The sequence below is a fragment of the Trachinotus anak genome, unplaced genomic scaffold, assembly GCF_046630095.1.
Source record: "Trachinotus anak isolate AG129_WGS33_773 ecotype Australia unplaced genomic scaffold, CSIRO_AGI_Tana_v1 ptg000013l, whole genome shotgun sequence".
NCBI classification, from domain to species: Eukaryota; Metazoa; Chordata; class Actinopteri; order Carangiformes; family Carangidae; genus Trachinotus; species Trachinotus anak.
This window is the reverse complement of record NW_027273864.1, coordinates 18,850,669-18,864,265: the sequence shown is the minus strand read 5'-3', so window position 1 is coordinate 18,864,265 and position 13,597 is coordinate 18,850,669. Positions and strand designations below refer to the sequence as shown.

Here is a 13,597-nt window from a genome sequence, read left to right as displayed (position 1 = left end):
CCTTCCAAGCAGCCACTGGTTTACATTAGCTGCCACTTAGCAGACTCCTGAAACTTGCTTCAGATGTATAATTCATTGCAGTAATGTTATTGTTCTGAGGCCACATAGTGCCGACTTCTCAATTCAATCTGCACTTACACTGCATTACCAAGGGAAGAAATCAATAATTATTAATACAAATGTAGGCCTGACAACTTTAATTGTCTGCTAATTTATGACTTATACAATCGAGAAAATCTGAAATTCTACAGAAATGGTCAGCAGTTATATAATGTGTAAATAAATACGGGTAATACAAGTACTGGTATAATCCTTTAACTTGCACACAATTTGAGCAGCCAGTGTTTTAAGAAGAATTCAGATCATTTTAGTAAAAGTACTAATACAACAATATAAACATACGCTGTAAAAGTCTAAAGTAAAATAATAGAAGTATTACTTCTATAATTACTGTGGTAAAATGCAGCTGGTCAAGGTAGATCTTTCAGTCTAGTGATTTCCAACATAGTGGTCGGGCCCCTCCAAAGGGTCACCACATAAATTTGAGGTGGTGTCCAGTGATTAATTGGGCAGGAAAACTAAGTTCTGTTACACAAATTTACATTAATTTTTTGGACCTTTCTCTAATCTTTGCTGGTTTGTAAAATTATGGACGATTCGACCTCCTAGTGTCTCAAACAGTTATTCAAATGAGACCACTGGAGAAGTTCAAAGGGGAAGCCTCTTTTCAGATTTGATGTCTGAAACGTGGATAGGAACCCAAACTACATGCTGTTTTTTGTGTCATGCCAAAAAGGTTGCAAACTACTTAATCTTTAACAATGCATTATCTTGTATAAACTGAAAAGTTGCTTATAGCTGTTAACTAAATGTAGTGGAGTAAAAAGTACAAAATCTCCCTCTGGAATGTAGTTGTAAGTTGAAATATAAAATAGAAACACTCAAAGTAAAGTAAATGTACTTAGTTAATTTCCACCACTGTGAGAAACTCACTGAAGATCTGTATCCAAGCACCTGAGGAACTAAAGTCTAATATTCATCTTTGTTTCTTGACCATACATCAGTCAAATTAGTCGATCATCTCTTCCTGCTGGACTGGGAACTGAGTTACCTTGATGAGTTTTTGAGAAAAACCATAAACGTGTGATCTTTCAGCACATAGGACAATTTTATCCAGGTGCTTCATACCTGCATGTGAAAAGGCCTCAGTAGGTTTTGCCAACTGGTCAGAGCTTGTTCACTTGAATCATATTGTCTCTGTGACCTCTAGATTACCGGCAAACTGAACACTTGTTCTGGCTGCAGGCACTGGTCTTGTGGCATGTGTTAATGAACAACTCCCCCACAGCGGAGAAGTTAAAAACACAGTGGGGAAGTTTGCAAAAAAGGGCTGAGCTCAAATGTCACACACTCTACCAGGTGAGCTACTGAGGCGCCCGGTATCCAACTGCACAATTATATAAGTCTGACTTTTGATTATCATCTTGCCATCAGAGGAACATACAAGGTGAAAGATCTGAAATGTAAAAAATCATTAAAACCAGACAGAAAATTATGACCTGAAACTTCACAATAAAACCAGCTCTACACCTCACAAAGACTGATTTTTTGTATTAATGTGTTCGATCATCGACTTTGTAAGTGGTTTGTCTTTTGCCCTTGTTTCATCCACTGACCTGTCTGGCTTGGGGAGAAATGCAAATATAGGTTGAGGGAGTGTGGGGAATGCATACAGGGCTGAATGTTTGTGTTTGCATACACAGGTCTTTATTCACTTCACTTCAGCTCTTTTGACTCTGTCATCCTTTGTGTGGGGGGTGGGGTCACATTTTAGTTAACCTTTTTTTGTTTGATGTAGGCTAAGCTTTTTAGTTTTGCCTGTCTTAGGTAAGCAACACGGAAAAAGAAAAAAAAAAAAAAAAAAAAAAAAGTTTAACAACAAGAATTCAACAACAACACTTCCGCGAAAACTCATGCAAAAGTCATCGTAGGGGACACTGGTGTGTCAAAAAAAAAAATAAATAAATAAATAATATAATAAAATAACTATTCCTGTACGTGCTGGACAGCCGGCCAAACCATGTGGTAAAACGCCTTCAGTGTCCAGCTGAGGCAACGCAGAAGTCACCGTATGTGTCTCACCGGGAATCTGACGCTCGGAGGACATTGGAAAAAAAAAAGGCCACTCCCTTCTCACTGAGGACAGAAGACGACGCAGACATGATCAGTCTGTGTGAATCTTTCACAAGACCTGGGATCATTTTTTTGACCTGCAAATATTTTGGACGAGTTATGGATGTATGCTGTTGACAGCGACTCACAGGTGGGTCACCAACATTTTTCAGATTTGATGTGAGGCTGTACACATTTTTGTTTAATGGACTGTGTCTCTCTGTTTCACTTAAAATGAGGTTTAAACGTCAGTTTCAGTTAAATTGTGGGACGGTGAAGATCTCATGAGCTGTTTCTGTTGGCGCTACGAGAAATTTATGAGACGAGACGAGAGATTATTTAGTCAAAAAAAAAAAAAAAAAATGCTAAGAAGTTTTTAATCACGATGGTGGCATCTTCATCACTTCCACAAGCAGCGATGTCATCCTCTAGACTGGTTGAACCTCTGCCAACTTCACCACAGATTCAGAAGAGTTCAAACATTTTGCCTGAACCTACCTGCGACACCACCGGCATTAAACCCCGCTGGCGGGGGTGAAGGAAAACCAAAGAAAACATTTAAAAGGAAAAAGGGAACAATGGAAGAATTTAGCTTTTGTTCAACACTGCCCACATTTAAAATGTATTGGATGTGTTGGAGACCACAACACATGAAGTAGGGATCGCCACGCCCAACACATGTTGAATGCAGATGGCCTGTCTGATATGGTCAGCGGTGAAATGATGCCATGATGATCCTCTGCAATGCAAATGTGAAGCGAAGGGAAGAAGCATTAATAATGCATGTTATAAAAACGTTTCTCATTTTAAGTGCTCTGAGATTGAAGATATATTTTCACATGACATCATCTGGTGCACAACTACCCAAGCCATAGCTGTAACTTGTAAATTTCCTGAAACCAAACTAGGGACAGCCTCAGTAGATAGTGTCTGAAATAACCTTTCAATGTATATGTCCGCAGTGAATACCAACACTTTACAGCACTGTAAAAAATATCTTGAAGTGGGGTTTTCTGAAATTAATAACTAAACAAGTAGAGCTGTAGGATTTTAAAAGGTCACATGAATTTAATAGTCCTAGAAGTTTTTAACATGAATTTCTTGAGAAAGTCCATGACATTAACTGCGAGGCCCTAGGTGAATTGGCATGGATTGACCCTAACGTATTACCTAATTTGATATTCTTTCATTTTGTGTGCTATGTTAGATTTTGCAGCCAAAAGTGTGCAGTTTTTCATCAAGTGTTTTCGCAAAGTGTTTTAAGTGTTCTGTAGAAAAATAGGAAGATAAGATGTAGTTTAGGATAATGTGGGTATTGAATCAGTATCGATACCTAAGAATTTCAAATGATAGCCTAGCCCTAATGTGTGAATCATGGTGAGCTTGGATTTTAAACATGTGTAACACACTTCTTCCTTTTTTCCTCAGTTCCCATTCTATCAGTGAGTCTACAGTTGCCTTCACTTTTTGTGCTAAGGGATTTTAATTGACTGAAGTTGGATGCCAGTGTTTTTCAAGAATGGGGTATCTTACGTCTTTTTGAAAGCAAATTCATTATCTATACTATTAACAGCATTTGGTCTTGCATAATTTTCTGAATTAAGATTTATTATTTATGGTGTAATCTGACTGTTTTGTCTTTATTACTGCAGAGTTGTTCAGAAGACGAAGAGTGTTTTGAAGTGTGTGCTTTGTTTTCCTATTGCACTGTGTGTTCTCTACTACACCTCGCCATCTTTCAAGTGAGAACTTAAACAAATCTCTATTTAAATTTAGACACCGTACACACCCCACCCATCATTTTATTAGGAACATCTAGTTAAAACGAATGCAGTGGAATACAATTCAATTCAATTCAATTCAATTTTATTTGTATAGCGCCAAATCATAATATACATTATCTCAAGGCACTTTACAGGGTAAGGTCAAGACCTTACTTTGTTACAGAGAAAAACCCAACAGTTCCCACAACGAGCAAGCGCTTGGCGACAGGGGGGAGGAAAAACTCCCTTTTAACAGGAAGAAACCTCCAACAGAACCGGGCTCAGGGTGGGCGGCCGTCTGCCTCGACCGGTTGGGTTTAGGAGAAGATAGAAAGAGGGGGAGGGGGAGGAGAGGGGAGAGAAGAGAGAGAGAGAGAGAGAGAGAGAGAGAGAGAGAGAGAGAGAGAGACCAGGAACAGCTGTGTAGGTAATGGTGTTATCAATAATAATGATGACAGGTAACAGTGGTTAATAGTAAAGATGAGTAGTGGTGGATCTGGATCCTGCTGCTCCCGAGGCAGAGATACCTGCAGAATGAGGACAGAGAGAGGGAGAGAGAGGAGAAGCACAAACTACGGGAGAGAAAAGGAAACAAAGTTAATGGCATGAGGTCATCAACAGTCCAGCAATAAAGCCTACCGTAATGGAAATTATAAGACAGACGTAGGACAGACGTAGAAGTAACAAACACTTCTCATAGTGCAATACAGTTCACCTTCATGAACATAGGATTTATTGCAGGACTGTATTTACTTGCATTGTTTTTGACCAGATACATCTGATAAACTGCCTAAAATACTCCCAATGACAAACATTATATTATTATAATTTGGTTGTAATTTTTTTTCACCAGACTTTTAATAGGCCTCCTACCCATGGACAAATGCCATTTGGAGAGTGGAAAGAGTCTGATTCTGGACAACAGTGTAGATGCCAGTCTTGACCTCAGGTAAGACCATAAGTTCTGGCTGTATACAATCACAAAATACAGATGCCACTGTCCATGTGGTGTTCCCAAAATGTGTCTTAAAGAAAAGACTGAAACTGCAACCTGTGGATTTGAATGAGTTTCTTTGCAAGGAAACTGAACAACCCAGAATAACTTAGGCATTTATAAACAAACACACTCTGTCCCTTGGCACTTTGCCAGTACCTCAAATTACATCTCATTATGTCCATTGGGGGTGGGAGACCAGCTAAATAACCTGTTATTCAGAGTTTCTCTCTATTCTCACACATTTAACAACATGGTATTTGTCACACATGCACACAGTGGCATGTGGGCATCATAATATCAGTCAGCATCAGTTTGTTAGGAAAATTCCCTCACGACCCCCTTTCAACACTTTCAGTCGTGGGCGATCGCTGGTCCTCTTGTCCTGTCATTTGTCTTCATAGCAGTATGCGTTGTCCTCACATGAAGCAAAACTTCAGCTCTTATGTACGCTTTGATCACCATTTCAGCAAGTTGAAACTCTGAGGTCTCTGTGGTTGTCATCACCATTATCTGTTGAGCAAAAGCTTTTACATGAACATTACTCAGGAAGGGTTTGATACAACAAAACAACAAAGTATGATTAGAACCTTCAATGCTGTTAATCCTGTTAGAGTTTTAGCTCTAACCAATATAATGACCATCCATCTCTGCCAGCATTGTTTTTTAGTTCCTATTTTAACTCTCTAAGTTTGGCCATGGCCAGAGGCTTGTCTTTTTGCCAAGACATTCCACTCGATGCATGCAGCTGTTCTCCCATAGCTGCATTAGTATAATTAATGTACCGCCATTGGTTGTAAGATAAGATTCTTTATTGTCACTGTAAAAAAACAAAAACAAAACATACAACAAAATTCAGGTGCACTCCAATACTGGACTCAAATATAAAAAAATGGATGATAAAATAAATAAATAAGCATAAGTAAATGTTTTCATTCCATTCATTCAATTTGTACCATACACTCATACACACATTGCCAACATATGCAGTTAAAAAGTGCTCAGTTATTATTGCACATAATGATAGATTATTGCACATTAAAATTGTGACATATTTGAGAGTTCACTTTCAGTTTGGAGTTCATTATGGAAATAGCTTTTGGATATAAACTGTTCACAAGTCTTGTCGTGTGTGTTTTGATGGACCTGTAGCGATTTCTGGAGGGCAGCAGTTCAAATAGGTGATGGGCAGGGTGGGATGAGTATTTTAGTATGTTGTGCGTTTTCTGCAGAAAACAGGATTGCAACGATGTCATCTGGGACAGGTAGCTGTTGGTTTATGATGTTCTGTGCAGATTTTATAATTCTCTGCAGGGAGTTTTTGTCTGCTGCAGAGCTTCTACCATACCACACCAAGATGCCATGTGTGAGGACACTCTCAATGGAGCAGCAGTAGAATGACATCGGCAGCTGTTGCGACAGGTTGACCTTCCTGAGTGTTCTCAGGAAGTACAGCCGGTTTTGTGCCTTCTCAACCAGCGCCTTGGTGTTTGTCATCTATTAGAGGTCCTCTGTAATATGTGTGCCAAGGAATATGAAGTAATCAATTATGACATCCGGTCCAGTGATTCTTGATGTTAAGAGTCAGATTATTTTCTGTGCACCACCCTGTCAGCCATTGTGCCTCCTCTCTGTAGGCAGGCTCGTTGCCTTTGGTGATCAGGCTCACCACAGTCTTTCATCTGCAAATTTTACTATGAAGGTGGTGTAATGAGATGGAACACAGTCATGAGTATACATAGAGAAAAGGAATGGGCTCAGCACATAGCCTTGTGGGGCTCCTGTGCTGAGTACCAGAGTGGAGGAACAGTGGGGGCCCATCCTGACTGACTGTGGCTGGTTTGTCAAAAGGTCCTTTATCCACAGGCAGATGTTGTGCTGTACGCCCTGGTCAGACATCTTGGTGAACAGTCTGCTGGGTAAGATGGTATTAATCACAGAGTTGTAGTCCACAAACAGCACCCCTGCATATGTTCCTTGTTGTTCCAAGCGGCATAGTACAGTGTGGAGGGAATAAGAGATGGCGTTGTCTGTTGACCTGTTAGTTCTATGTGCGAATTAGTGGGGGTCCAGAGTGGGTGGCAGGGCAGCTTAGATGTGTTGCAGGACCAGTCTCTCCAGGCACTTCATGATTACGGGTGTCAGTGCCACAGGCCTGTAGTCATTGAGAGTTGTTATGGCAGTCTGCTTTAGGATGGTACTATTGTGGATGTTTTCAGGCAGGTGGGGACAGAGCATTTTACCAAAGAAAGGTTGAAGATATTCGGAAATTCTTCACCGGCACAGTCTCTGAGGGCCCGCCCTTGCACACCATCTTGGCCAGCTGCTTTCTGTGTGTTGGTTTTACAGAGTGTGTGTATCATATCAGCAGGCTGGATGACAAGTGCCTGGCTGCAGTTGGCTGGAGCTTAGTCGATGGTCAACTCGGTTCTTTCTTCCTTGAAACAGCTGAAGAACTGGTTGAGCTGCTCTGCCACTAAAGTAAACTGCTGCTGCCTTTGTCATCTAGGGCTTGTTGTTGGGAAACATGCAGATTTGTTTCATGGTGGTGACATTGTCCGTGCAGCATTTTATATAAAATAGTACAGGGGAGGTGTAGATGTCATTATTGTCATCCTTAAATACAGTCCAGTCAGTGCAGTCAGCAGGACTGCAGCTGCTCAGAAGCCCCCTCTGGCCACACTTGTATTGCCCTGGCAGTTGGTTTGACCATGTTGATAAGTGGTCTGTATGCTGTAAGCCAGTTTTAACTTTGTTTCTTGCTTTAAATTTGTCTAGGGTTCCTGTGGGTTCCATGATACCATTTGATCCTAATTATGTCTTCTACCCCTTTATATACCACTTGTACAAGCACTTTAATTCTTACTAATGTTCAGAGACGGATCCATCATGGTGGAAGGATGTTTAACAATATGCCATCTCCACACATCCAGTAGCTATCTGCTACTGTGAATGTTTGTTCACTTAGCTAATAAAGAGAAGGTACAGTCATAGTTATATCTTTGACAGTTATATCTTTTTCTGATTTGCTGGCATTCTGGCCTGCGGATCAAGCCTTGGTTCAGTGGTTCAGATGGTACCACGTAGAGTTGCCCCCCTGGCACCACTGGGTTCTCTAACACCAAACTGGAGTCAGGAACTCAGCTTTTTTTCTGTAGGTAGATAGTCTAAATTGTTTCATATACCCCTTCAACCCGATTTGCAACTGCACAAGAGGGGGTCCTTTTCAGGGCCTGGCTGTTAGCATCTCATGCAGCTTTTAGTGTGTGCTTAGTGCAGTGGCAAAGCATCAACCCAATTTTTACCGTGCTATCACAGATTTTGTTGAGTTTGGGTTCAGGGTCACGTTAACCCTTTCCACCATCCCTTGGGACTGAGGATGACAAACACATCCTAACCTTTGTTTGATTCTTAACTGTTGTAAGATTCCTTTGAATACTTTTTGTACAAATGCTGACCTATTATCTGATTATTTCTCAGGGTATGCAGAAATGTGGAATGATTTCTCTTTTTAGGAAAATGACAACAGTTTCAGACAGGTCTTTTGATGGTGTTGCTTCAACCCAACGGCCAAAGTAGTCAATTATCACTAGCATGTAACGCTTTCCATGCACTGATTTTATCATGTCAACATAGTCTATGACGAGATGTTTGAATGGTCCTTCTGGCACTGGAATGTAACCTACTGGTGTTATTATTCCTTTTTTTACATTGTTTTGAGCAGATTCCACATTGTCGTAGCACCTCATCAGCCACTGCCTACAAGTATGGTGACCAATATCCCTATTGTTTTATTTTCCTTCTCACCTTTCCCGTTGCACGGTTATCTGTATTGCACGATTCAGAAATCAGCATGGTTAACAGTGACACAGGTGCAACCAACAACCCTTCATTTGATCTCCACTGTCCCTTCTCATCTACCATTGCCCCCCTCTCTTGCAAGATACTGTGCTCCTTTAAGCCTGCATTATGCTGCATCAAAATGATGGGTAGGTGGTTACTGGCTCTAACACTAGCGGTGTAAAAATAACCATTTGGGTTTTGGGTGCTGTTTTTGCTGCCTCATCTGCTGCATTATTTCCTATGTGCTTGGCATTTGATTATGGCAAGTTTTGTTGGTCGCATCATTGCCGAAATGAGATCAGTGATGTGTTTTAAATGTTGGCTTGGAGTCCCGTCTGCTGTCTTAAACCCTCTTAGCTTCCAGAATGCTCTAAATAGATGACGCACGCCATGAGCATATGCAGAGTCAGTTTACACATTAGCAACTTGGTTTCATGCCAATTTGCAAGCTTTAGTTAGTCTTTTCAATCCTGCTGGTTGTGCTGAGCATGGCTGGTCACAACTTTCAGCTGTTATTTTCGTGAAACCTCAATTTTCCTGTTTAACAACAGCAAACCCAGCATGATTACCTTGATGGTCCTCATAACAGGAACTATCCACAAAGTACGTTGCATCTGCATTTAGCAACGAAGTAGACTCCAGGTCAAAGTCAGGGGTCAGTCAGACAAACAGCCGTCACAGCACAGGTGGCAAAGTGATAGGACATTCTGCAGTGAACATGACAATATTCACAACTTTGAATACTTGTAAACTTGAACACTGAAAATTTTTTTTGATTATTTCGATCAGTGGACCCTTACAGACTTAAGGAATATAAATAATTTAGGAAAAGACAGACAATCAGACTCATGACCACCTCACCACTTGCCACTGATTCGCAGTGTTGCTGCTTTACTATGCCGGTAAATCTGAATTAATTATACTTCTGTATTCATGGTTTCTGTAAAATGAACTGAACAGTTGAATCTATCTGAGCAAATGATGTGCGCCATGTCACTGTGGACAGGTTTCATTTTTTTATATATTTATATGTGTTGCTGTCCCGGTTTGCAAGAGCTATAAATTGGTGACAAAGATGAAGAGTGATTGTTAGCTGCTGTGCAGACTGGCAAAATGGTTGTCATGCCTCATCCCCATGTTGGTGCTCCTGTAAAGTATCAGAGCCTCTCTGTGAGACGGTCGGTGATTGTGTGTTTTTAAAACTTATTGAGGCCTAGCTCTAATACTGATGTTCATCACTTTTCATTAAGCACTCAGCCTGGATAAGTCAACTAGTTATCAAGGACGGCCACTGTTAGGCTCACTGAAACCAGATAACCCCAACAGCCAGACGAGAAGAAACGTTAAATATTTACTACCAAGTCCTCAAAGGACAGCACTACCACTACAAGTTTCTTGGAAATCATTTACTGAGCCTAATATGTGTGGTTTAAACTTTAAAAAGTCTTCTTATGTTTCAGGTCCAGACATGATGTGCAAACATGCACATCTTGGAAAGCTCCCATAATCTGGGAGGGAATGTTTGACCCTGATCTTTACGACAAGATGCACAAGAAGGACGGATCGTCTGTGGCACTAACTGTGTTTGCTGTAGGCAGGTTTGTTGTCACAGCAGTACTGTTGTGGTAAACTGTTGTACCAACACACCCTACAATCTGTTCTATCAACTGTCATTTTATTTAGTGTATTTACTGTAAGGATATAAAAATAAAGCATGGATCTTCTCTTGTCTCCTCCTCCATCAAAGGTACCTGGATGCTTACCTCAAGACCTTCCTGAATTCATCAGAACGTCACTTTATGCCGGGTTTGCCAGTGACATATTATGTATTTACAGACTTGCCAGAAAAGGTCCCAGACATCAGGCTTGCTCCTCAGCGAAGCCTGAAGGTAATTGAGGTGGAAAAGCATTCCAGGTGGCAGGACATCTCCATGATGCGAATGAAGACTATATCAGATGTCATAGAGTCGGATATTCGCCATCACTGCACACACATCTTCTGCTTTGACGTGGATCAGGTGTTCACTGGGAGATTTGGCTCAGAGGCTCTGGGTGATTCTGTGGCTCTCCTCCACGCCTACTACTACCGCCTTCCAAAGAAGTTTTATACCTATGACACCAACCCAAAGTCCAAAGCATACATGGAAACCGGTGATTTCTACTACCACGCTGCTGTCTTTGGAGGCTCGTGGAAAAGTGTGCAAGCGTTGACTAACGCCTGCTACCAGAGCATCATGGAGGATAAAGAGAACAATGTGGAGGCTTTGTGGCACGATGAGAGTCATCTAAACAAGTACCTGTGGTTACACAAACCAAGCAGGGTGTTGTCCCCTGAATACTGCTGGGACACCAGTATCGTCTACAAAGGCGACATACGAGTCACCCGGCTAGTGTGGGCACCAAAACACTATGAAAAACTACGCACACCCTAATCTGTATCAAATATTAAAATGCAAAATCACCTGCTGTGCTTGGTAAGGGTGTGAAAACTACAGTAAATGACAAATATTATGCTGTGAGGTTCTTGTACTTTATGGCACTTTTGTTTTCTTAGGATTAATTTCAACATCTTTAAGTTTGGATTTTCTATTGGAGTGATTGCCTGTCTTTTCAGAGGATTTTGTCTATTACAACTCAGGTAAATGTATGCAAATGTTGGCCTTGCTTCAGTATATGTGTGCCATTATTTGGTGAAGCAAAATATTTTGACCAAACAAATTCTGTATGCTGAAAATTAATAATTAAGCGGCAACAAAGTAACTTCCTTTGTTTCTTGTCATTTTTTTAGATCTAAAGATAAATCTATTTTTAGGATGTGACATTGTACAGTTTATTTGCAGAATTTAGTACAGAATATCTTGTTTGTCAGTTTTTGCTGCATTTCACTAGTGATTATATATTTATTTTGAAATGTTTGACAGTCTGTATTGGTTGATCAAGTTATATTTTTATCTGTGACTAAATGTAATTTCTTTCATCAGGGAATTTCCTATTGGTGATGTGTCATAAGTCCATCCCTCTTTCCTACTCAGGAAAACTATTTGCTGTTCTTTGCATCTGTAACCATGCTACTGATGTCAGAGTCATACTACCATGTCTGAACTTCAGACAGATTTGTGACTTCCAGGATGCCATTGGGTCATGATGGCGTCGTCTTTTACGTCACCTGAAGGAAAAGGTTTGATTAAAATGGTGCTGGTTGACATGATTTAACACGAACCCTGTTGTGCTTTACTGTTGTGAAACCATGGTACAGTTTACGGACTTTTTGTGTTTATTTATTGGGAGGGAAAGCATTTTGAATGTGGATAGAAGAAGACAGTGAAATGAGAAATGCTGTATGATACATACATTAAAACACTGAAACATGATTTGTAACATGTGAACTGCAAAATCAGATCAGAACGAATCAGGTTCAGATTACATTTGATTGCATAAACAGACCCCTAGAGGTTGATCAACATTGAAAAGTTAAATTTTGTTTATTTTGCATTTTGCACTTTGGATGGTGACAATGCCCTGGCTACTGAACAACATGCCATTCCAGCTTTTACTTTGCTATGTTTAGGATTCTTGTTAATTTACTGATTGCTTGTTATTTCCAGTGTCCATTAATATTTTCTAAAGTAAAATTTGCTGGTTATGTTTCTTTCTGTAATTTTTTTATTTTCAATTCAGTTCTAAGTAGTTTTTAAGTTTCATTAAGGATGTTGACAATGTCAATAATTTTGATTGCAAATGCAATGTGTTTCCGAACTGTAAACTTATTCTTTGAGCAGAAGTGTGAGTGGCATTCTTCTGAGCTGCATTTTTGGCAGGTTGAGACATGCTTATTTCTGCATGGCCACATTTCTGCTAAGAACACTACCTGTGATTGGTTTTTAAAGCTTTTCACCACAGTTATAGCAAAGATGTGGGAATGAATTGTACATTTGTGGACTCTTTCAAGGAGTAATACAAAATACAAATACAAAACACCTTGTTGCCTTTTTCTTTTTAAGGAAAAGTTTATTTCGAAAGCTTTCAACTGTGGTATTACCAGGAACATTTAAATTCAGTGAAAGGTCAGACGCAATGCTGAGAGTTTTTGTTTGCCCTGTTTTGCCCTGGTTGCACTTCAGAGAATCTGGTAAAGCAACAATAATCAAAATCATTTGGTCAATTAATCTGATGCTGTTTATTTGTAATTAAGGCCCATCGTTAAAAAATGTCAGAGCTATGGAGTGGTAGTGCTGAAAAACAGGTTTGAGTATTTCTTAGATTCTAATATTTGTCAGTTTTTATCAATTCTACACTGTTTTAATATTGCGGATGCATGATAGTTTGAAATGGAGGTAAAGAAACTATCATTGACATTATTTAATTTTATGGACTTTGATAATCTGGTGAGATGTAGCTGCTGTCTATTGTGATGCCTTAGAATTAGTGTGTTAAACAGACCCCGAGGCTGACTGGTCAAATGACTGTTCACTACATATGGGACATACATCTACATATACTGTAGCCTCCCCATCAGGATTGGACCCAGAGTGCTCTGCAAAACAACTTGTTTAAGTGTGTGCAAAGAAGAAAACCAGTATAAAGGATAAACAACAGAAAGATAAACCTTATGACGAAAATAGAAACTGCTGACTAATGGGAAAATTCATCCATCCCTTAAGACAGTTTTCAAGCCCATATTTGGAACAAATAAAATTCTATTCTAAGATGAGAACTGTTGCCAAGTTGGGACGTATGTGGGAAGGCCCAGGGCAAGAGATTGTTGTGCTGAGAGTAAATGTAAAAATTCAAATGAAAATGAACTTTGCAGAGCAAAAGGAAACTC

The 13,597-nt window shown here is 40.0% G+C and overlaps 1 protein-coding gene across 2 annotated transcripts; it reads left to right on the top strand.

Moving 5' to 3' along the window:
- Positions 1 to 2,059: 2,059 nt before the first annotated feature.
- Positions 2,060 to 12,754, top strand: LOC139630432 (N-acetyllactosaminide alpha-1,3-galactosyltransferase-like). 2 transcript variants are annotated; one of them, XM_071493875.1, is made up of 6 exons: positions 2,062 to 2,323; positions 3,601 to 3,696; positions 3,825 to 3,914; positions 4,789 to 4,884; positions 10,233 to 10,370; positions 10,520 to 12,754. In XM_071493875.1, exons 2-6 carry the CDS (start codon positions 3,692 to 3,694, stop codon positions 11,202 to 11,204), a joined length of 1,014 nt encoding a protein of 337 aa, XP_071349976.1. In that variant the 5' UTR covers positions 2,062 to 2,323; positions 3,601 to 3,691; the 3' UTR covers positions 11,205 to 12,754. The 2 variants fall into 2 exon arrangements, with proteins under 2 accessions (XP_071349977.1, XP_071349976.1); XM_071493876.1 differs by lacking the exons at positions 3,601 to 3,696; positions 3,825 to 3,914 and having other exon boundaries at positions 2,060 to 2,323.
- Positions 12,755 to 13,597: the final 843 nt, after the last annotated feature.